Source organism: Microplitis demolitor, chromosome 2 (assembly GCF_026212275.2).
Source record: "Microplitis demolitor isolate Queensland-Clemson2020A chromosome 2, iyMicDemo2.1a, whole genome shotgun sequence".
Lineage (NCBI taxonomy): Eukaryota > Metazoa > Arthropoda > Insecta > Hymenoptera > Braconidae > Microplitis > Microplitis demolitor.
In genome coordinates, this window is record NC_068546.1 from 22519624 (window position 1) to 22545411 (window position 25788).

Sequence of the window (25788 nt, forward strand, 5' to 3'; positions counted from 1 at the left end):
GAATGTCGGCGATGAGGCAAAAAGCTTAAAATCCTTCCGATTGTATTCTCGAGTCCTTGGATTATCCATCTGATACACTCGGCCATGCCATGACTTTTCAAGAAAATTTTTTTTTTGTTGTTAACCTTTCATTACTTTTTTTTTTATAAAAAACTCAAAGACTTGTCAGTGTCACATTTAAATGGATTTTTATTCAGCTCCAAGTATAAAAACCTCGATCTTCTTTTTTCTTCTATTCAAACTTTTTTCAAATTTATAACATTTGAATTTGAGCGGGAAATTTAAATTCAAATTTCATGCTCTTAGTAATTAGTAATTAATTACTTTAAAATGGCACATGATTGATTTTATTTGTGAACTCGCGATATTTTTTCAATGAATAGTCATAGTAATTATAAATTTTGAAAGTAATAAATAAATAAAAATAATTTAATTGAAATTCAAGTTTCATAAATGAAAACGAGTTACATAAAATTCAGTACAATATTAATATCCGAGTCTTCGACGAAACTTAGTCTTGCTTTTGCTGAATGTACAAAGGTATAGACATATATATATATGTTATATCTAGAGGTAGAAGGCAGAGGTAGAAAATGTCCCTCGGTGGTCGGCCGCTGGTGGTTGTCGGTTGTAAACTGCATCGAGTAAGTAAAGCATACAAGGCCAAACTGATTAGCGGTGGACAAAGTCAAACAACTAGGCGTGCCTCTTTAGTGTCTGCTCTCCTCATTCTTCCTCCACCCTCACCTTCACCTCCAACTCCAGTTCCAGCTCTGCCTCCTTCAACTTTTTCTCTCGGGCTCCTCATCCTCAATTACGAAACCAAACTCAACTAATTACATTAGTTTAGCCTTTTATAATAAACTTTAATAAAACAAAAGCCGATAATTAATCTGAAACTCAAAGAATTAAATAAAAATACACCGCGAATTATTTTTTAAAAATATTAAAAATAAAATAAACCTTTGATATTAATTTGAATTTACGTGTTATCTAAATTTGTTCCAGAATTTATATTAATATTATCTTGAGTATTGTCACCTCTGGACAATATCACTGGCCTTTCATTTACGCTCGTCATGACAATGTTGTGCTTGAATGTCATTGGTTCAACTTGATGTGTTCTTGTCTCTCCTCCACCCCTTGCTTCTCCCTTAGCAGCTCTAGCTCCAGTTCCAGTTCCAGCTCGAGTTCTACCACCTCCTTTACCTCTGCTCGTATTGCCGGGTGTTGCTGATGCTGATACTGATGCCAGTGGCTGGTTACTAATCACTTCCGTCAGTTGCATCGCCAAAGCCACACGACGTCGCCGTACCTATCGCCAAAATAATAACTGATTACAATTTGTACACAGGTAATGTTTGTACGCTTCAACGCTAATCAAATTCTTCATTTGCACCCGTTTGTTTCACGCTTCCATTCATCCCCTTTTCATACATACATATATATATATATATACATGTCCCTAGAGATATATCCTATGTATATCAATACATTGACGTATTCACATAACATACGTCATCTCTTATTTAATAATAAATCTAAATATATAATTATTTTACCATATATTTATTAATTTTTTTTTTTTAACTAAAAAATTGTCTCGTTAAAAAAATTCTTCCAATTTGATTGCGCGCTAATTTTTAAATATTTGAATTTGAGTTTTATTTTCAAACTAAATAAATCCTGACATAAATTTAAAAAAAAAAAAATATATATATATGTATATATATATATATATATATAATAAGTTGTGATTCTTTTAATAACTTAAATTTATCACGTAAAAGAGATAAAATCTGTGTTGTTAGTGATCAAATTTAAAATGTAATATTTAAAATAAAAAAAAAATTAATACTATATATGAGATAAAAATATATACGAGGATTGTTAAGGATTTTCACGAGTATTTGAGTAATTTAGTAAAATCACCTTCTGGATGTGATTACTTGTGCTACGTCGAGCATATAGACATATATATGTATAATATATCCACACCAACATTGAAAAAGTTCCATTATATCTCGGAGACAAAATTTAACGTACGAAAGGGCAGAAGGTTAAAGCTCTTATCCGACTTTTTTTTATCATTCTCACAATCATTTTTTATCATGGTAAATCTCAATCTGGCTTAGGTACACGAAACTTTTTACATTTCGGCACCTTATTCCCCTATAGCTAGAATTTAACTATATACCATCTATATTTATCTTATATATGTATATATATATATGTGTTGATCTTTATATTTTTTATGCATAACACGTAAAAAGAAGATTACTCATAAGTATATAAATTTTTTGTGAATGAAAAAATAAAATGAAAATGACAGACCTTGAGCTTATCTCTGCGGGCTGAGTAGGCAATCCATAGAATGTAACAACCCATTATGATAGTGGGTACGAATATTCCAGCTATTTTCGAAGCGTCTCTCAGGAGCACGTGATGGAGAGTAAGCAACGTGACTATTAGAAATGCGCCTACGGCGATGTAACGTCCTGTGCGATGTTTTTTCTATAAAAATACAGATTTAAATAAATAAGATTCCCCAATATTATTATTATGCTGAAACTTATGTCCTCTAAAAATTTTATATTTTTACTTATGACTATGAGATAACACGAGGACAAATTAGTCTGATTTTTTCAAAATTTTTTCTTATGAGTTTTTACACCCCGGCTCTTCGTGCTCCGGAAAAGATTTTTTTTTGAAAAATTTCCACACGTAAAAAATCGGGAGTGATTATGAATTTTATTAAAATTCAAATTTACTTCATTGCTCGGAGTTTTAAAGTTTTAAAAAAAAATTACTTCGAATATGGAGTAAATAAAAAATTTGTCATTTATTTAAATCCGCATTTACTCCGATTTGGAGTTTTAATATAAAAATAAATTCCCCGGCGTAAATTATCGACTTAAGGTAGCCGCAGTGCCCCGGTTTCCTCTATATATATATATCGATCAGCTAATTCGTTGAGTTTTCTACTCGAGTCATATTCTAATTTATCAGATTATCAACACAATAACGTAAATGGAAATGCATAATCATGCAACGTAAAAGCCAAGTACTCAATTAAAGTACACTCATAATATCTGTCAGTAGGAATTGTGAGTTGTGACACTGTAAAGTACACCTTATTTTATACTAATTTCTACAAAACTCTTTGCTAAAATTTAAATGAAAAATGAAACTAATAAATTTAAAAGAAAATTTTACTTTCACTTCAGTGTTTTATCATTACTTTATGATTACTCAATACTTTATTTATAAAACACTCGGATTGGCGCCATGGACAGCCAATAATTACGGTATATTTTATAAAAACCCCGATATAAGTGACAAAAATGACTTGTGCAAAATTTCATATGTCGGTTCATGTTACACAATTTTTTTGTTTTTCCTTATTTCTTTATTTTGTTTATTTGTCGACGTCGATGAATCATATCTTCATACTAATCTTGGCTCAATATTGGAAATCACTTCAGTTAAATTTTGGATGACTTCAATATTATTTACAAGTTCAATTCCAATTATTTATATTGTCCGACAAAAATTTTTAATAAGTGTTTTTAATCGATTGAATGAAGTCGATAAAAAGTTTAATAAATGTGGGAATTGTGTTGTGGAAAATGGCTACAGAAATTGCTTAATATTTACTCTTAATTTTTTAATGATGGGCGCTATAATAGTAATAATGATGATGTATTCTACTTTATCAATGCCAATGGTGATTCTCCGAAATTCAGCGACTACTATTGGCGGTGCAGTAATGGTTCAATACGCGATGATTATAAATACGATAAATAAACGGTTTAAAATAATAAATTTGAAAATTTCAAATTTGGGTAACATTAAAAGTAATTTTGATCAAACAATAACGCCATCTGTGATTCAAATCTCACCGTCGAGTGAATCAGTTCTCAGTGACATTGACAATCTTGAGAAGACTTACATCGAATTGTGTGAAGTGTGTGAGGATTTTGACAATTTCTATGGTCTACCGATTTTGATTTCCGTTTTTTTCAATGGCACTCTGAACATATTTATTCTATACTTTTTGAGTTTGGAATTAATGGGAGTCGGAAAAGAAAATAACATCATATCGTATCAACTTGGAACATTTTTGATCCGTAATGTTTTATTATTCACGGTGTTAACTTCTGGTGTGACATCACTACTCAAACAGGTAGACGATAATTTTAAATAATTTTGTGCGTGCATGTCAGCTTAAAATTTTTTATTATTTCCAGGCTCAAAAAACAAAGAAAATTGTCAATTTACTTACGGATCAATTTTCCATGGATCCTAAAATTGAGAAAAAAGTAAGAAAATTTTTTTTCTGTTTAAAAATTACTTTGTTGTACCCTGGTAAAAAAATTTTAAGCTGGAAAAATAATAAAATTTTTGATTGCCCAAAAAAAGGTCCAATAGAGAACTCAAGGCCGAAATTTAGCCGACTACGCCTAAAAATGGTTGAAATCTTTAAAATTTTTTATCTAATATTGAGTTGCTTGAAATTTTTTCGAGTTCGACAATTTTCGATTGGAAATAAGCGGATTCAATTTATTGGCCAATTTTTGGTCTGTTAACTAAAAAAATTATATAGTTTCAGCATGTTTTCGACCTTTTCTTATTAAATTCATCAGTTTTGGGGTGATTTCGGCAAAATATTTTTACCCAGGATATTCATTAATATCAGCATTAATATTATTTTTTAATTTACAGTTGGCTAAATTTTCAAGTGATCTCTCAGATTTGAAAATTCACTTGAGCGCTTGCGAAATTTTACCTCTAGATCGCTCCCTTTTGACAATCGTAAGTTAATTTTTTTTTAAATATATTTAATAACATCAATTCGTTTCGAATAAAATTTTTTAATACACAATTTTTTTTTTAGTTCGGCGGCACAATAGTATCATATTTTATAATCGTTATACAGTTCCGTATTAATGCGCCTTCCAAATAATTAATAAAAAAATGAATAATGTTTTTTATCGCTGATCAATAAATTATTTGAAAACTGAAATACGGTATTCAAATTAATCAGTAAGTCACATTTTCTAAAGTATATAAAAAATTTATGATGATTAATCAGCTTAATTGAATTTTCTAGTCGTATCTGCAATTAATCAGATTAGCGATCATCAGGATAATAAAGCAATAAAAAAAAAGCAACAAAGTAAACATTGAGTATGCACTGGAAAATACATTCCCGTGAGATCCACCAGTTATAATTACGATTCTACAACGTCAACACCGTTTTTTAGTTATAAAATAATATATATATGATATAATGCAGCGGACAAATTTGAATAATTTCAACAGAAAATTGAATCACAACATAAACCATTCAGTGTGTCATAAATACTGTGCATTTATTCAGTATTTATTTTTCAAAATCTTCGGGTTATCCCCATGGAAAATCGATTATCTCAAAGCAATTATTTCAAATCGGCTTGAAAATTATAAATATAATTTGTGCAATACTTCATTAATCGGATCATTTTACAATATTTTGGTACTTTTGGTTTTAATACTATTTAGTACTTATAGTCTTCTTGATGATTTTTTTTATCAGAGTTATCCTGGATCGACAGTATTGTCATCAATGATAGTCAAATTTTTATTCGTGACATCACTGTGTGCAAGTTTGCTACCACTTGTCTACATAATTAGGCAAAAAATAATAATAAGTGTTAACAATCGATTCGAAATTATTGACAGAGTGTTAAACAAGTGCGCATATTATGAATCTGAAAATAATCACACCAATGATTTTATATTTGTCATAAATTTTCTAACTACAATTTTCGGTATTATAATTTTGGACCTGTTATATTACCCAGCATTGAGAGTTTTTTTTGAAAATTTACCGACAGTAATTAGTGGCGGAGTAATAATACAGTACGCGATGACTCTTAATAGGGTCAACAAAAGATTCAAAAGTATAAATTTAACTTTTTTTAAATTTGGTAATTTTAGATGTGATGCGACTCAACCGCAAAAAATATTTGTCACCCGAAAAGTTGTATCATGTGATTTTATTTCTAATGATATCGACAATCTCAAATATGCCTTCATTGAACTGTGCGAAATGAGCCAAAATATTTCTGATTTCTATGGCATACCAATTTTAATTTCTATTATTTGTTTCGCTGTGAGAACAATATTTAGTGTCTACCTCATAATGTTGTCGTTATTTAAAATACAAAATATAATTATTATATGGCAAGTAAATGGAATACGTATGGCATGGATTGTTTTTCTATTTATTGTGTTAACATCAAGTGTTACTAAAATAATGAAACAGGTATGAAAATTTATGACATAACTTTTGTACATAAATCTCAAGCTGTCCTGAAGTGCCGCGACTAACGTTTTGAAAATTTAACAGAAAAAATTTAATTCCTACTTGTTTTTAGAAAAAAAAATTCATTTAAAATTTTTGATCATGGTTCTATACCTAAAGAACTTAGAAAATTTGAACTTTTACACTTTGAACTTTAAAAATTAAACTTTGGCAATTTGAACTTTTGTGAATTTAAACTTTTGTAAATTTGAACTTACCCTTTTTCTCAGGTTTTGAGTGCGTGGACATATAAAATATTCAAATTTTCAAAAGTTCAAATTTAAAAAATCGGAGAAAAAAGGTAAGTTCAAATCACCAAAGTTCAAATTTACCAAAGTTCAAATTTTCAAAAGTTCAAATTTAAAAAATCGGAGAAAAAAGGTAAGTTCAAATCACCAAAGTTCAAATTTACCAAAGTTCAAATTTACAAAAGTTCAAATTGGTAAAGTTCATTAAGACACTTACCTTTGATCATGACCCTCGAGAATTCAGATAACGATTTATCAAATGAACTCTTTTTAAATTTGAGAATTGTGTTCGCTTTCAGAATAAAAAACTGGGGAAAACGTTAAATTTGCTGACGGATCAGCATTCCATGGATGAAAAAATAAAAACTAAAGTAAATAAAATTTCTACTTTAATAATATCATTAATTTATGTCTATAATAAATCATTTTTTAATTTTAGTTATCAAAATTTTCGAACGATCTCTGGTATTTGAAATTTGAATTAACCGCTTGCGATATTATACCTTTAGACTGTACTCTTCTAGGAATCGTAAGTTAAATTTATTATTGTCATTTCCTATTCCATAATTATTTCAAAAAATTTTTTCTAATTAATGTGTTTATTTTAGATCACCGGTACAATCGCAACTTATCTCGTTATCGGTGTACAATTTGCTCTTAATGCACGGTCAGATTAATTGAATAAAAATTTACAAGAGTGATTTTCAAAAAAGTTGGCTATTCACAAAATCGACAGCATTTAGTCTATTTATAGTTTTGAAAAAATTTTTTTCGGGTTTATGCTATGCATTTTTATTTATAATATATATATAGAATTAATAGAAACAATAGATAGTAGAAATACGGGTATAATTTATTGTATGAATACAGTATATATATTGATTCAGTATAAAGTGAGCAAAACATGAACAATAATCACGCGATACAGGGGAAGAAAAATTTTCAAAATCGATAAATTTGAACAATTGTGATACAAATCTTTAATTGTTTCGTGTTATGGTAACCATACATCTACAGAAAATACATATTTGAAAAAGTCAAGCAGCTATAGTTAATGATTGGCAACAGAAAGTAAAATTATTATAATTTTTGATTAGTAATATTTTTTATTTCATTAATAATAATAATAATAATAATTATATGAATTACAATTCAAAAAACTCCTTATTATTCGGTATTTGTGCTTGTTATTGATTTTAAAAAATCTAACTTGTCATTAACGATAGTATAAAATGTAGTAAAAAAGAAATTGGAAAATGTGTTCTTTTCCAGCCTTGACCGCAGCTTTTAAACAGAATGTCGATAGTATTGCAAATGAAAAAAAAGGCGGCAATTATCACGCGATAAACTAAAAGCCAGGTACTAAATTGGAAAACATTCTCGCGGTATCCATCAGTCATAATTGCGACACTGCAAAATAAACACGGTTTATTATATTTTTCCAATAAAATATGAACAAAATAATGGGACGAATAAAATTTGACAAGTTGAAGGAAGAATTTAATTTCAAAAGATATAATTCAGTGTGTTACCGTTATTTGACATTTATGTTATACATTTGGTTCAAAATAATAGGATTATTGCCGTGGAAAATGGAGACCGGATTATTTAATAAAATTCAAAAAGTCGAAAATAAAAATTTAAAATCAACTTTTTCATACATAGGATCGTGTTATAATATTTTATTAGTTTCAGTTATTGTTTCATTGGATATTTATATAATATACGATATATTACCGCCTGAAATCGAAACCCGTGTGACAATAGACACAGTGACACTAAAAATTTCATTCGTTTTATTACTGTGTGCAAGTGTAATACCACTTATTTACGTTTTTCGGCAGAAACTGCTGATAAATGTTCTCAACCGCTTCAAAAATCTGGACAAAAAATTGAATAAGTGTGCGGACTTTAAAGTAGAAAATGATTATACCAATTATTTGATATTGACAATTAATTTTGTGTTGGGGTGTTGCCTAATAATGATGAGGGAAATGTATTACATGTCATTGAAAAAAGTATTTCTCACGAGTTTATCATTTTTTATCAGCAGTTTTGTGATAGTACAGTATGCAATGTCACTAAATATGATAAAAACACGATTCAAAAGTATTAATTCAACACTTTTTAAACTGGGAACTTCTGAAAGCAAAATATCGCTATCGCGTGCGACAGTTCTTGATGACATTGGCAGTATTAAATGCGCGTACGTCGAATTATGTGAAATGAGTGACGATACCGCAAGTTTTTATGGAATACCTATGTTGATTGTCGTAATTATTTTTTCTGTAAAGAATATATTCAACTTATACTACATCATTTTGATCTTAATTCAAGTACAAGAAGTCGATCTTAGAATGTATCAGTACCTATTATTTTTACTACGGAATATTTTCTTATTCACTGTATTAACGACTAATGTCACAAAAATAATAAAACAGGTATGAGATAATAATAATTTCGCCCAGATTTTATTGGATAAAATTTACTTGAACATTGTCATTATTTTCAGAATAAAAAAACCGCTAGGATTATTAATTTACTTATCGATCGATATGCAGCGGATGTCATCATTAAAAAAAAAGTAATTAATTTATATGTTTCGATGATACCTATGAATAATTATTCAAATATTGTAACACGATTAATTTTTTTGTAACAGTTGATCAAATTTTCTGACGATCTCTGGCATCTGACCGTCGAATTTACCGCCTATGACATCATTCCTCTCGATCGAACTCTTCTAGTAGTGGTAAGATGATTAGATTTTCTAAACTAAAAATTAATTAATATTCAATATTTTAATAAAATTTTTTTCCAGATTTCTGGAACCATTGCAACCTACTTGGTCATTGCAGTCCAGTTCCGCGTCAGCGCATTTTTCGTTAATAATTAGAAGGTTTACAAGGTGTTCAATGAGTGTGCGAATTCATATTTATTTGAATTTTAAAATTTGCTCACATGCGTGATTACATTTTTAAAAATTATTGTGACCGAAAAAAACGATAATTGTACTGCTGGTTAATAAATAATTTGGTAATCCAGTCTATTATTTAAAAGGAAAATTGACGTCTCTTAACTGTCACAATTATTGGAAATCTATTTATGAGATATATGAAAGCAATTAAAAGTAAGTTTATTAGTATTAAATAATTGTATGACTATAGAACATCTCACTCATATATATATGAACAATAAAGTGAGATATAGACAGTAAACTCTCACGCGACACGAAAAAATTTTTTTCAAATTGATTTTATTCAAACAGGTGTCAGTAGTCAGTTGTCTGTTATCGTGAATACTTTTAAAGATGCACATCAGCCGTATTTGAATAAATATGACGGTAAATAAATTATTGTTATTAACAATGACGTTACGTTTTATCAAAAGTACATACAGAAACTAATTGCTAATTAATTGAATGCCGTGTGAAAACTTCATGGTGATAACTTTGATAGTTATATCGTCCGCAATATTTGAATAAGTGAGAGCATACATTTTGATTCGAATCAATGTATGAACACTACATCTGATAGTTTTTAGTTTTTTTTTTTTTTTTTTTTATATCAAACTAATTTTGGTTGTTTTTAATGACGAACTCAAAAATTATTTATTCTATTTAAGATTATTAGTGTAATTTAAAAATTTATTGTCATTATTCAATTAGTTGATAGAAACGGAAGGGGAAGAGGGGGCAAAACGGGATACCCCCAAAATTTGGTAAAAAAAAAAATTTTATATTTTAAATGGTTTGTAAACATTCCAAAATCACTTTTGTAAATTTTGTGACAAAAACTATTAAAAATTTTTTTTCTTCTTTTGAATCCAATAATCATGTGAAATATAATTTTTTTTCATTTAAAATTTTTTTTTTTATTTTTTTTTTAGGGAGTACCCCATTTTTCCCGCAAAAATAAAAAATTTTTTTTTTTAACGGTAACTGAAAATTTTTTCTATTTACTTTGAATATCATTAAAAAAAAAAAAAAATTTAATATATTTGAGTCCTCGAAAACTTGGTATTTCCTTAAATACCCCGTTTTGCCCCTGCCTCCCCTATATGTTGTCATCAATTGTAAAATCTAAATATTGTGTTGCGACTATGCAAATATCAGATGTTATGATTACCTTAACGTAAATCATTTAAATAATTCATAATCGTTAGATTATTGTTGACTGTATAAATAATAAATATTAAATCCCTTTTTAACGACACATTCAGTTTATAGGCAGCTTTACTAAAAATATCACATATTAGTGTCATATAAAAGAAAATATGCATCAATAATCACGGAAAAAAATAACCAGATATTAAATCGAACATTATCGTAATATTCTTTAGTAGCAATTGTGACACCGCAAAGTTAACACTTCGGTCTGATACATTAGCGGAGTAAACATAAATCGAATAATGGATAGACAAATTTCTAGTCAGTCCAAAAATTACTCTAATCATAGTCAAGACGATTCAGTGTACTATAGATTTTTTCTACTTGTTCAACACATTTTTTTAAAAATATTCGGATTGTCGCCATGGGAAATAGATTTTTCTGAAATATTCAACAGAACCCGCAAAGCTGGAAATCGAAATTTCCACTGGAATTTTTCATACATTGGATCATTTTATAATATTTTATTATTTTTAGCTCTTTCTCTATTAAGTCTTTATAGACTATTTGGCAAACTAATAGGATGGACTCTTTACAACTCATTATTGGTATCAACAGTAGTAGAATTTTTATATTTCACACTATTCTGTACAAATTTTACTCTCCTTATTTATGTATTTCGTCAAAAACTGTTAATAAGTGTTAACAACAGATTCGAAATTGTCGACGAAGTGCTGAATAAGTGCGCAGACTATGAAATCGATAAGGACTACACCAATGACTTAATATTTGCCGTTAATTTGTTTACATCTATTTGCCTAATAATAACAATGGATCTATTTTACTCTCCGTCATTAAGCGTCTTTTTTGAAAATTTACCAGCCGTTATTAGTGGTGCAGTAATAATACAATATACAATGCTGCTCAATAGAATTGACAAGAGGTTCAAAAGTATAAATTCAACTATTTCGAAATTGGTTACATTAAGATCTAATGATACTCAAACACACATATCTTCTGTGACACTGAAAGTACTTTCACGTGAATCAGTTATCAATGACGTTGACAATCTGAAATTCGCTTTCATGGAGTTGAGAGATATGTGTCAAGATACTGCTGACTTTTATGGAATACCCATTTTAATTGCCATTTTTTGTTTTGCTGTAAGGACCATTTCTACTGTGTACTTTATAATATTGTCATTTTTCAATGTTCCCACTATAAACATGGTGTGGCATGTGGACGGAATTCGATTGATCTGGGCTACTTTACTATTTACTACGTTAACGACCAGTGCTACCAGACTCATGAAACAGGTAAAGCAATTTTATTTAAAAATGACACCCCTGTGAAATTTCGTGTGAGTATGGTAACATTTTGACCCTAGCATAGAACGACCGGGGGTTTTCAAAATTTATCTTCAATAACTTCTGTAAAATATTTCTTACTTTTACAGAGAACCCTTAACCTTGATCATATATTAGTTTTATCGAGAAGTAAAAAAAAAATATTTGAAAATGGTCTGGGGTCAAAATGGCACCTGATGTAAGGGTCAATAAGATTAAACTTTATTTTGCTAGCTCACCATAAAATCAATATATTATTAATCTTTATGAATTTGAAATTTTATTAGCGGGAAATTTGAATAATTTGTAGGTCACTTTTTAGAATTCACCTAACGAATTATTAAGTTATTTATTTAAATTTGGCATCGATTTCAGAATAAAAAACTGGGAAAAACTATAAATTTGCTGACGGATCAGCATTCAATGGATGAGAAAATAATAACTAAAGTAAATAAAATTTATATAAATTATTTATATATTTATTAAAAATAATAATAGATAATTTTTAAATTTCAGTTATCGAAATTTTCAAGTGATCTCTGGCATTTAAAAATTGAATTAACTGCTTGCGATATTATCCCCCTAGATCGTACACTTCTAGCAATCGTAAGAAATTTTATATTTTTATTTCCTATTTCATAATTTTTTGAAAAATTTCTTCTAATTTCTGTTCTTTTTTTTTAGATTACCGGTACTTTGGCAACATATCTCGTTATTGGCGTGCAATTTGCTCTTAATACACAATCTGATTAATAAAATAATTTTTAAAAAAAATTACCAGTCTTTTGTTGTGTGATTTTGAAAAATTGTCATCGGTTATTTCCAAAGTTTCCAAATGATCATTAAAATTCAAAATTTGAATTTAAAACCTACAATATTCTATTTGTAGACCATATTATTCGGGATTTATCAAGAAAACATAAAAATTGATTATTTCCTGGCCTTGCATGTTGCTCCTACAATAGAGTACTCTACTGTAAATATCAACAAACAATTGTCACACAGCAAAATATATGCAATGATTACAAAAAAAAATCTAGATATAGAAACGAACAACATGCTACTCATCAGTAGTTATCGCGACACTGCGAAGTAAACACTTGGGTCTGACGCATTAATGGAGTTCGATATAAATAATAATAATAATAATGGAAGGAATAAATTTGAGCAGGTCAAAAAAAAAATTAAATAGTCAATATGATTCAGTGTACTACCGATATTTCATACTATTTCAATACATTTTTTTCAAAACGATTGGATTGTCACCATGGACAATGGAAACTTCCGGAATATTCCGCAGAAACCGCGAAGCTGAAAATCGAAATTTTGATTGTCATTTTTCATACATTGGTTCTTTTTACAGTATATTGATATTTATAGTCTATATTTTATTTGATATTTTAGTTGTATTAAATATTTCATTAACTGAAATCGATTTGAATCCATCGTTCGACTTGATATCGATAAAACTTTCGTTTATTACGATCATGTGTACAAGCTTAGTTTTATTAATCTACATTTTTCGGCAAAAATTGTTAATAAGTGTTAACAAGCGATCTAAAAATGTTGATCAGCAATTAAGTAAATGTGCAGATTACCAACTAGAAATTAATAATAACAATTATTTAATCTTTGCTTTCAATTCCGTTTTGATTTTTTGCTCAATCATAACGAGACAAATTCATTATAAATCATTCATGTTAGTATTAACTGTAGGTTTTCCATATTTTATCGGTAGTTGGGTGATAATACAATACTCGTTTTTACTGAACATGATAAGAACCAGATTTAAAAGCATAAATCTGTCACTTTTGAAATTAGGAACTTCTGAAAGCAAAATATCGCTATCACGTGAGTCAGTTATTGATGACATTGTCGTGATTAAAAGGGCGTATGTGGAATTATGTGGAATGTGTGAAGATATTGGAGATTTTTATGGGTTGCCTATATTGATTATTATTATAAGTCTGTGTGTTAGAAGTATTTTGAACTTGTACAACACGATTTTAGTTTTAATTCACATACAGAAAGCTGGCACTATCATGTATCAGTATGGAATATCTTTATTACGAATTATATTTTTATTCATGGTAATGACTAGTTTTATTACAGAAATAAGAAAACAGGTATGTGATAATAATTTGAGTAAGATTTTTTTGGGTAAAATTTACTTGAGCATTGACACTTTTTTCAGATTAAAAAAACCGCTAGGATTATAAATTTACTTGTCGATCGATTTTCAGCCGATGAGAAAATTAGAAAAAAGGTAAGGAGGGGGAGGGGGAGAAATGAGACAGTGGGGTAAAATGAGACTGTACTTTTGAACAGAAAAATTCCTACGAACTGTAGAAAAAATATGGGGTGAGTTAGTCAGCCCAAGTAGTTCGACCATTTCGAAATTTTGATGACTGAAATTTTTTTGTTTTTTGGTAAAAAATCTAAAATAGCCGTACTACTTGGACTGACCAACTTACCCCATATTTTTCTCTACATAGAAAAAATTTTTTTGTTAAAAAATGGTGTTTAATTTTTCCCACTTTCCTCGTATTCAAATTTAATATTTTTAATACACCAGTACCCAATATATTTAATTTTTTTACATACATAAATTTTCTGATAGTTGGAAAAATTTTCAAATGACCTCTGGCATCTGACCATTGATTTCACCGCTTGTGATATCATACCACTGGATCGCACCCTCCTAGCAATAGTAAGTAAATTTATTTTTTATTTATTAAATTATTTGAAAAAAATATTTTCTTAAATTACTGAAATTTTTTTTCAGATTACTGGTACAATTGCAACATATTTAGTAATTGCGGTACAATTCCGTGTCAGCTCACCCTCTGATTAACAACATAAAATTTTACCAAAGTATTTTAATGTCTTTGCAAAAGTTTTCTAATCCTCAGTACCCCAAATTCTTCCACATAATTTATGCAAGAGTGTTATTGATTTAAATTTATTGTGTGACTGCAGACAGGAAATATAAAATATTCTACAATAAGTGGAAGAAAAAATATATAACTATCAATATACTAATTGATTTAATTTTCTACTCGTCATAGCTCTCATTAGTCAGATTATCACCTTAATAAAGCAAATGGAAATAAATAATCACGCAACAAAGTAAAAGCCAGGTATTCAATTGGAATCTACTCTCGTTGTAACCATCAGTAACAATTGCGACGTAGTAAAATAAACACTATCTACATATTTTTAAAATAAAATATGAATAAAATTTTAAAACGTATAAAATTACTTAAATTTAATTTTAAAAAATATGGTTTCGTTTGTAATCAATATTTATCATTTATGTTACACATTTGGTTTAAATTACTTGGATTATCACCGTGGAAAATGGACACTAAATTACGGGTGAATCCAAAAACTGAAAATAAAAGTTCAAGATTTTATTTCTCATACGGGGGATCTTGTTACAATATTTTAATATTTACATTTATTATTGCATTAGTATTTTATTTTTTACGAAATATATTTTCAAAGTATGCTAATGATTTTAATTTTACATTAGAAGTAATATCAGTAAGTTTAGTATTATTTTCAATGATGTGTACAAGTGTAATACTACTTACATATATTTTTCGGCAAAAACTCTTGATAAATGTTTTCAACCGGTTCAAAAATCTGGATGAAAAATTGAATAAATGTGCGGATTACAAAATGGAAAATGACAATATCAATTATTTAATATTTTCGATCTATATTGTGATGATGTGATGCACAATAATAATGAGGCAATTGTATTTCAAGGCGTTTGTGAATGTGATGATAAGTTTTCCGGATTTGATAGTTAATGGTTTAATAGTACAATACGCAATGTTACTCAGTATAATAAAAATAAGATTCAAAATTATAAACTCGATACTTTCAAAACTGGGGACTTCTGAAAGTAAAATATCTCTATCGCGTTCATCAGTTCTAGATGACATTGACAGAATTAAGAGCGCGTACGTTGATTTATGTGAAATGTGTGAAGATATTGTGAGTTTCTATGGAATGCCGATGTTGATTGACATTATTCTTATTTCCTTTAAAACTATTTATAATTTATATTACATTATTTTGATCTTTCTTGACTTACGAGAGACTGACAATATAATATATCTGTGTGGACTACTATCAATATGGTACAATTTTTTATTTACGGCATTGGCTACGAATGTCTCTAAAATAATAAAACAGGTATAAGACAATAATTTAATCATAAAAATTTATTTATTTTGTATTGCCACTGTTTCCAGAATAAAAAGACGGCCATGATCATAAATTTGCTTCTGGATCGATATGCAATGGATGAGGGAATACAACAAAAAGTAATTAAATTTTACATTCTAACGACATTAAAAATTAATAATTCAAATTTTTTCATACAATTCATTTTTCCGGTTGTAGTTGACTGAGTTTTCAAGTGACCACTGGCATCTGACTGTTGAATTCACCGCTTGTGATATCAAACCACTGGATCGCACCCTTCTGGCAATAGTAAGAAAATTTAACTTTTATTCCGATTTTTTTTAATAACAATAACTTTCTAACTGATATTTTTTTATAGATCAATGGTACCATTGCAACTTATGTGGTTATTGCGGTACAGTTTCGCATCAGCCCACTCCTTGATTAATAAATTTAATAAACATTCGCTAAAGTGATTTAATCAGTACGAAAATCTTTGTCAGTTTGTTGTGAAAAAAAATTTGACTTAATGTATGCAACGGTATGTTAAGTAACTGATAATCAAAATAACTATTTTATTACCGAGAAAGATATAAATAGTTGTATTTTTGTTTAATAAATGACTGAGTGTCTAGTCTGTTATTTAATCAGTTTCAAATTTTCGGAAATCGATCATGATATTTATCATGAAAAACAATGAAAGGTGAGTATGTCAGTAAAACATATTTGTATAACCTTCGCACACACATATTTTGATTAGCGCCATATTGATCAATTTTCAAATCGATGACATTCAAACAGGTTTCATTCAGTTGGATATTGTGACCATTTTTGAAATTGTCATGCCTACGATCTTCATAAAAAAAATTCTTTATTATCAAAAAAAACATAAAAAATTTTTGAAAAAGTTTATTTTTGTACCCTTATTAGAAGAAGCGATTTAAAACAATTAGAAAAAGATTTGAATACTTTGAATATTTTTGAATCGCATTAAATATTAAAAGTCGTTTCAAATCGCTTCTTTCAATAAAGGTTATTATCTGGTTTGTCATTTTTGGAAATACTATTTTTGATAGTAATATAAAAGACATTAATTTAGTATTCATATTAATTATTACATTTGAATATTTAATGGTATTTTTATGCATGAGCGTTATTATTTTCATCATTTATAAATATTTATCGACTAATTTTATTATAAATAATTAATAACCGTAATTATATTTATATCAACGGAACTCATTATATTATTGGTAACGGAATAAAACAGAAAAATATGTCCGTTTTGACCTCGCATGCATATTCTAGACAACTTTACTCAAACTATCAATATACTAGTGTCACATGGAAAAAATATGCAACAATCACGGAAAAAAATAAAATCCAGATATAGAAACGAACAGCATTATCGTGTTATTCTTTAGTAGCAATATTGACACCGCAAAGTTAACACCGGTCTGATAATTAACGGAATAAATATGAACCGAATAATGGAAAGACAAAATTTGAATCAGTCCAAAAATAATTCTAATTATAGTCAAGGCGATTCAGTGTACTATAGATATTTTCTAATTTTTCAATACATTTTTTTGAAAATATTCGGATTGGCACCATGGGCAATAAACTTTTCTGAAATATTCAACAGAACCCGCAAAGTTGGAAATCAAAATTTCCAGTGGAATTTTTCATACATCGGATCATTTTATAATATTTTGTTATTTTTAGCTCTTTCTATATTAAGCCTTTATAATCTATTCGGAAAACTGATAGAATCGAGTCTTTTTAAGTCACTATTAGTATCAACTGTAATAGAATTTTTATATTTTACATTACTCTGTACAAGTTTTATTCCACTTATTTATATATTTTTTCAAAAAGGACTAATCAGTGTTAACAACCGATTCAAAAATGTCGACAGAGTATTAAACAAGTGCGCATGCTATCAAAAGATTAAGGATAATACTAATCACGTTATATTTGTCATAAATTTTTTATTAACAATTGCCGGTGTAATAATAATGGATCTGTGCTACTTTCCATCAATAAGCACATTTTTTCAAAATTTACCAACAGTAATTAGTGGTATTTTAATAATACAATATTCAATGCTGCTTAATAAAATTAACATCAGGTTCAAAAGTATCAATTCAACTGTTTTGAAATCATTTACGCTAAAATATAATGAAGATCGAATGCGAATATCATCCGTGACACAACAATTACTTTTACGTGAATCTATTTTTAATGACATTGACAATCTGAAATTAGCTTTTATGGAGTTGAGAGAAATGTGTCAAGATGTTGCTAATTTTTATGGAATACCCATTTTAATTGCCATTTTTTGTTTTGGTTTACGAGCTATATCCACTAAATACTTTGTAGTAATGTCTATATTCAGAGTATCTATTATACAGCATGTATGGCAGGTGGATACGATCCGTTTATTGTGGACTTCGTTTATATTTACAACGTTTACTACTATTGTCACTAAAACAATAAAGCAGGTATGCCGACTTGATAACATAAACCCTTATTTTTTTAATTTTACCGGGAAATTGTAAAAAATTCAAATCGACAGACGATTTATCAAATGAATTTTTTTTTAATTTGGGCATTGTTTTTTTTTCAGAATACAATACTGGGAAAAACGATTAATTTTCTTACGGACCAGCATTCAATGGATGAGAAAATAAAAATTAAAGTAAATTAAATTTCTGGTTAAATAATATCGATAATTTATGTATTTAATTGAAATAATAAATAATTTTTGAATTTTAGTTATCGAAATTTTCCAGTGATCTTTGGAATTTGAAAATTGAATTAACGGCTTGCGAGATTATTCCTCTAGATCGTACTCTTCTAGCGATTGTGAGTTAAATTTATTGTTTTTACTTTGTATTCAATTATTATTAAAAAAAAATTTTTTCTCATGTTTATTTTAGATTATCGGTACAATGGCAACTTATCTCATTATTGGCGTACAGTTTGGTCTTAATGCAAAATCTGAAAAATAATTATAAATTTATAAGTGTGTTGTTTGTCTAATTAATATAATCTGTAATTTTCTCAATACTAAATTCATGCATTATTTTTAAAAAAATAATTTTATTGTGAATTTTAAATTTTGTCAAAATTTGATGTTTGAGTGTTTAATTCTTTATTCAATCGATTTAAAATTTTTGATCTGTTGTCAAAAAAATTAACTGTAATATACGTAAAAAAAATATTAAAATACTGTACTAGTGTTAAAAAATAAAAAATAGAAAAAAATACGATAATTACAGAGAAGTTAAATCTAGATAAGAATTCAAACATTGTCGTGCTTCTCATTAGTAGCAATCGCGGCACTGCAAAGTAAACATCAATTTAAATATAAAGTCAATAATGAAAGGAATAAATTTGAAAATACCAAAAAAAAATTATACTTGTATTCAAGAAGATTCGGTGTGTTATCGATATTTTCAATTTATTCAACAAGTATTTTTAAAAATAATTGGATTGTTGCCATGGAGCGTGAAAACGGCCGGAATATTCTGCAAAACCGGTAGGGTTGAAAATGGAATTTTCGAATGTGATTTTTCACACGCCGGATCATGTTATAATGTCTTGTTATTTTTTATATTGGTTGCATTGAATATTTACATTGGAAATTTCATATCATCAATAGAAACTACTTCCCTTTCAACAATAAACATAATATTAATTAAACTTTCATTAATTTCAACAGTGTGCATAAATTTAATACCACTTTACTATATTATTCGTCAAAATTTGCTAATTGGTGTTAACACACGACTGAAAAATTTGGACAAAAAATTAAATAAGTGCGCAGATTATAAACTAGAAAATAATAATAGCAATAGTGTGATATTTACTGTCAATTTAATCATGACTTTTTGCATATTAATGATAAGGAAATTTATTTATGATTCATTGAAAACAGTACTAATTGTAAGTTTGCCATACCTAATTGGTAGTTTTGTGATCATACAGTACGCAATGTTTCTGAACATTATAAAGACACGATTCAAAAGTATTAATTCAACACTTTCAAAAATGGAGACTTCCAAAAGTAAAATATTGCCATCACGTAAATCAGTTATTGAAGACATTGTCGTGATTAAACGAGCGTATGTGGAATTATGTGAAATATGTGACGATACTGCAAATTTTTATGGAATACCTACATTAATTGCCATTATTATTTTATCTATGAGAGATATATTCAATCTATACCTAATAATTTCGGCATTAATAGAACATGGAGAATTTGATATCAGAACATATCAGATTGGACTATTTTTCATAAGAAATATATTCTTGTTTATGGTGTTAACGACTAATGTCACAAAAATTATAAAACAGGTATGTAATGATATTTTTTATATAACCTGTATTCAAATTACGAGTTTCAATGTCGCTTTGCCGGTCGAGCCGATTTCAGACCTAAGTGGCGATAAAAATTTCTTTATTTGTTCACTATCAACATTTTCAGAATGAAAAAACGGCTACAACCATTAGTTTAATCATGGATCGATATGCAATGGATGATGAAATAAAAGAAAAAGTAGATAAATTTGATAATTTAATGACTTGGGTAATTGATTAGTTGAATTTTGTTGCAAAATTTATTTTTCTTATTATAGTTGGCGAAATTTATCAGCGATCTTTGGTTTTTGAATGTTGAATTCACAGCTTGTGATATCATACCACTGGACCGTACTCTTCTAGCAGTTGTAAGATAATTCAATTTTTGTTCCATCGATGTATTCAAAAACAATATTTTTAACTTTAAATTTTTTTTCAGATAACAGGTACAATCGCAACCTATTTGGTGATTGTTGTGCAGTTTTCTGCGCGCTCATCTTCTAATTAGTCATTTAAATTTTCCTAAATTGGTTTGCATATTTTTTGTTTTGAATTCAAAATCAATAATAATATCGTGTGGTTTCAACATTTACTCATCACATTCGATTTGCTGATAGTCCACATTTCCATGTATTGAAAAATCTAAATATTAAATAGTGTTCTTGTCCGTGTGCCCTTGTTTGTTATCATTATTATCTTCATATATATGCATTGAACAATTATACTTTTAATAATAAACCACTTAATTATTTTTCTCGTGCTATCGATTATTAGCAATCGTGACGCTGCAAAGTAAACACATAGCTGTGATACATAAAGCGAATAATGGAAGGAACAAGTTTGAAAAAATCAAAAAAAAATTGTAATTATTGTCAAGATGATTCAGTGTGTTATCGATATTTTCAATTTATTCAACAAGTATTTTTAAAAATAATTGGATTGTTGCCATGGAGCGTGAAAACGGCCGGAATATTCTGCAAAACCGGTAGGGTTGAAAATGGAATTTTTGAATGTGATTTTTCACACGCCGGATCATGTTATAATGTCTTGTTATTTTTTCTTATAATTGCATTGAATTGTCACATTGGAAATTTAATATCATCAATAGAAATTACTTCGCTTCCGACAATAAACATGATAGCAATAGAACTTTCATTAATTTCAACATTGTGCATAAATTTAATACCACTTTACTATATTATTCGTCAAAATTTGCTAATTGGTGTTAACACACGACTGAAAAATTTGGACAAAAAATTAAATAAATGCGCGGATTATAAACTGGAAATTAATAATAGCAATAGTGTGATATTTACTGTCAATTTAATCATGACTTGTTGCATATTATTAATAAGGCAATTTTATTTCAAGTCACTGGAAACGGCACTAATTGTAAGTTTTCCATACCAAATTGGTACTTTCGTGATCGTACAGTACGCAATGTTTCTGAATATAATAAAAACACGATTCAAAAGTATTAATTCAACACTTTTGAAACTGGGGACTTCGGAAAGCAAAATATCGCTATCACGTGAATCAGTTATTAGTGACATTGCCGTGATTAAACGAGCGTATGTGGAATTATGTGAAGTATGTGTCGATACTGCAAGTTTTTATGGAATACCCATATTGATTGTTATTATTATTTTATGTTCGAGAGATATAATGAACTTGTACTCGGCAGTTTTGGTATTTATTGGCAAAGAAGAATTAGACATAAAAATATGTCAGAGTGGAGCGTTTTTAGCAAGAAATATTTTCTTATTTATGGTATTAACTGCTAACGTCACAACAATAATAAAGCAGGTATGTAATTATATTTTTCGCAACACTCGCATTGAAACTGCGATTTTCAATGGCAGTTTTGACAGTCAAGACAAGCAAATTTTGCATCAATTCGATTTTGTCAGCAGAAACTGATCAGTATTTTTTTATTAGAGAATTAATACTGCATAATTTTTTTTACCATGCTATCAGTCAGAATTTCACCCGTTTCGACTGCCAGACTTTAAACTTTCCAGTTTCAATGCAGGTAATATGGAAAATATAGTACATGACATGGTTCAACCCCAATTTTAGATTTCGGGTGACGTTTTAAATCGTCTCTTTATCTTATTGATACCACACTTTAATTTCAATTTATTAAAATTTATTTATTTATATATCGCGTTACTAAAACCAAAAGGGCGTATCTCAAAATATACGCCCTTTTGGTTCTGCAGAACCAAAAGGGCGTATAAAATTTTTTTTTTTGCTCCAATCAATGTAAAAATATTGAAAACATTAAAATCTATGGAAAAAACGAAAAAAAAATTTTTTTTGTTTTACGCCCTTTTGGTTTTAAGCAAAAATTTTTTTAAAGTCATAAGGGCGTATCCTATTTTTTCGGTTTATTATTAATTATAGGTCAGAGTAAGAAAAAAAATTGCAAGGGTAATAAGAATTATCACTCCACAACTTGATTTATCTGAACAAATATTTATTTGAATAAAAAACCAAATTTCTTTATTTAATTTTGATCGAATCTTAAGTTTGTCACAATTTTTTTAATTCAACAATTAATGTAAAAAATATGTATAATTCGGGAACGAAAAAATTCTAAATTCTATGAGTGCTGTGAAATTTAATTTAATCAAATTAAAAAAATGCACATTTAGATTGTTCAATTTTTCAAAGGTGCATTTTTTCATTTTTCAATCAAAGTTTCATTTTCTGTTTCCTGTTTTTTTTTCTTTTTATTTTCAAAAATCAATTACCGTTGTTCTTGAGAATTGTTATGGCTCTAGAATACCAATATATCAAAGCAAGTTTAATGACCTAAATCATTTTTGTGCATCAGGCACCGTCCCACAAAAATGTTATCAATATTATTAAAGATTAATTTTCAGCGATGATAATAGTTTATAAATTTTTTTATTATTGTCAAGTTATGTTCTAAAAAAAATTAAAAAATTTTTTTCATACTCTTAGCTACAGATGATTCTGACGATGGAGATGGTATAGGACTAATACCCTGATGAATTTATTTTTTCTCTATTTTTTATTTGTTTTTTCACTTAAATAAATATTTGTTCATATAAATTAAATTGTGGAGTGATAATTTTTATTACGCTGGCAATTTTTTTTCTTACTCTTACCTATAATTGATAATAAATCGAAAAAACAGGATACGCCCTTATGATTTTAAAAAAATTTTTTCTTAAAACCAAAAAGGCGTAAAACAAAAAAAAAATTTCTTTCGTTTTTTCAATAGATTCTAATGTTGTCAACATTTTTACATTGATTGAAGCAAGAAAGTTTTTTTATACGCCCTTTTGGTTCTGCAGAACCAAAAGGGCGTATATTTTGAGATACGCCCTTATGGTTTTAGTAACGCGATATTTTTTTAAATATTTTCAGAATAGAAAAACTTCTAGGATTATAAATTTGATTACCGATCGATATGAAATGGATGATGAAATAAAGAAAAAAGTAATTAAAACTACTTCAATAATTCATGACCAATTTCCGAAATAATTCATGATTAATTTCCGAACTAATTTAATTTTTCTGATTATAGTTAGTGAAATTTTCTAACGATCTTTGGTATCTGGCCGTTGAATTCACCGCCTGCGAAATTTTACCACTGGATCGCACTCTTCTAGCAGTTGTAAGCAATTTCAATTTTTTAATCATAGATTTATCTATCTAATATTTCAAACCTTAATTTTTTTCAGATCGCCGGTACAATCGGAACGTATTTAGTGATTGTCATACAATTTTATGATGACCCATCAACTAATTAATCAATTCAAATTTTATTAACCGGTTTATTGTCTATGCAAATGTGCGTCTATTTTTTTACTTCGACACTTAAATCAATACTAATATTACTAGTGATTTATTATTAGTGCGCATTATCATAAATATTTAAATTCGAATATTAAATAAATCTTCTTGTGCATGTGCCCTTGTCTGTTATCATTATTATCTTCACTACATGGATTGAACAATTATATTTTTAATAATTCACCACTTAATTATTTTTTTATCGACGTGAGTAATTGTTCAGTTGATGATTAAATAAAATAGTAATTTATTATCACAAAAAAAAAAATTAATTGACTAGGAAAAAAATTATAAGACAAAGTATTATACCCTTAATATTAATATCATTCGATATTGTCTAATATATTGTCCATTTTTTTTTCTTTACATTACTTTTGGGCAGGAAAATAAATTTATTGATCATCATTAGATATAATGATTCATAGCATGATTAAAGATAAAAAAGAAATATATACAGAAAAGAGAATTGTTATTAATCTTGCACGCGACTTACAGACTAGTTTACTAAAACTATCAGCACACTAGTGAAGATTGAAAGAAAAATAACAATAATTACAGAAAAAAGTTAAATCTAGATACAGAAACAAACAACATTCTCGTGCTGCTCATCAGTAAGAATCGTGACACCACAAAGTAGACATCAAAAATCGGTCTGATTCTTTTGATGACGTAAAAAATGAATCAAACAATGGAAGGTAGAAATTGGGTTGCGGTAAAAAAAAATAGTTATATTCGACACGACTTATACATACATATTCAACACATATTTTTCAAAATAATTGGACTGTCGCCTTGGGCAATGGACACCGGAATCACTTCCAAAAACCATAAAAATAAGAATCGAAATTACGAATTAAATATTTCTTACATTGGATCGAGTTACAATATTTTATTGTCTTTGGGAATGATTACATTTGGTTTTTATAGAATACTTGGTAAATTATTAGCTGCGGCTAGTGATAAATCACCATTACTATCAGTGATACTTAAATTGACATTCATAACAATACTATGCGCAAGTTTAATACCACTTATTTACATAATTAGACAAAAAAAATTCATAAGTGTTAACGATCGATTCAAAAATGTCGACCGAGTGTTAAACAAGTGCGCAAATTATGAAATTAAAAAAAATCATGTCAATGATTTTATATTTGTTATCAATTTGTTCACCACTTATTGCTTAATAATTATAATGAGTTTGTTTTATTATCCAGCGAGCAGAGTATTTTTTCAAAATTTGTCAACAGTAATTAGTGGTGGGATAATAGTACAGTACGCGATGATTATTAATAGACTCGAAAAAAGATTCAAAAGTATCAATTTGGCTATTTCGAGATTGGT

General features: G+C 28.2%; 2 protein-coding genes and 1 long non-coding RNA gene across 4 annotated transcripts in view; 2 read left to right on the top strand and 1 right to left on the bottom strand.

Annotated features, from left to right (window-relative positions):
• Positions 1-516: 516 nt before the first annotated feature.
• The window catches only part of LOC103579774 (uncharacterized), a 30644-nt gene continuing 5372 nt past the window's right edge, over positions 517-25788 (bottom strand). The window contains exons 1-4 of one of the 2 annotated variants that reach the window (XM_008561292.1): positions 14656-14718; positions 2335-2514; positions 964-1315; positions 517-893 (exon numbers count right to left, since the gene is read on the bottom strand). In XM_008561292.1, coding sequence (XP_008559514.1) covers positions 983-1315; positions 2335-2514; positions 14656-14709 — 567 coding nt within the window. In that variant the 5' untranslated portion in view covers positions 14710-14718 and the 3' untranslated portion in view covers positions 517-893; positions 964-982. Of the gene's footprint in view, positions 894-963; positions 1316-2334; positions 2515-14655; positions 14719-25788 lie in introns of those variants that run through there. The other variant, XM_008561291.1, reaches the window with a different exon arrangement.
• Positions 7966-11297, top strand: LOC103579773 (putative gustatory receptor 28b). Its single transcript, XR_549557.2, has 5 exons — positions 7966-9038; positions 9110-9181; positions 9260-9349; positions 9419-9727; positions 11243-11297. It is a non-coding gene; the product is annotated as a putative gustatory receptor 28b (long non-coding RNA).
• LOC128667294 (putative gustatory receptor 28b) lies at positions 14095-14924 on the top strand. The gene is made up of 4 exons (XM_053736859.1): positions 14095-14177; positions 14246-14317; positions 14672-14761; positions 14837-14924. Exons 1-4 carry the CDS (start codon positions 14139-14141, stop codon positions 14903-14905), a joined length of 270 nt encoding a protein of 89 aa, XP_053592834.1. The 5' UTR covers positions 14095-14138; the 3' UTR covers positions 14906-14924.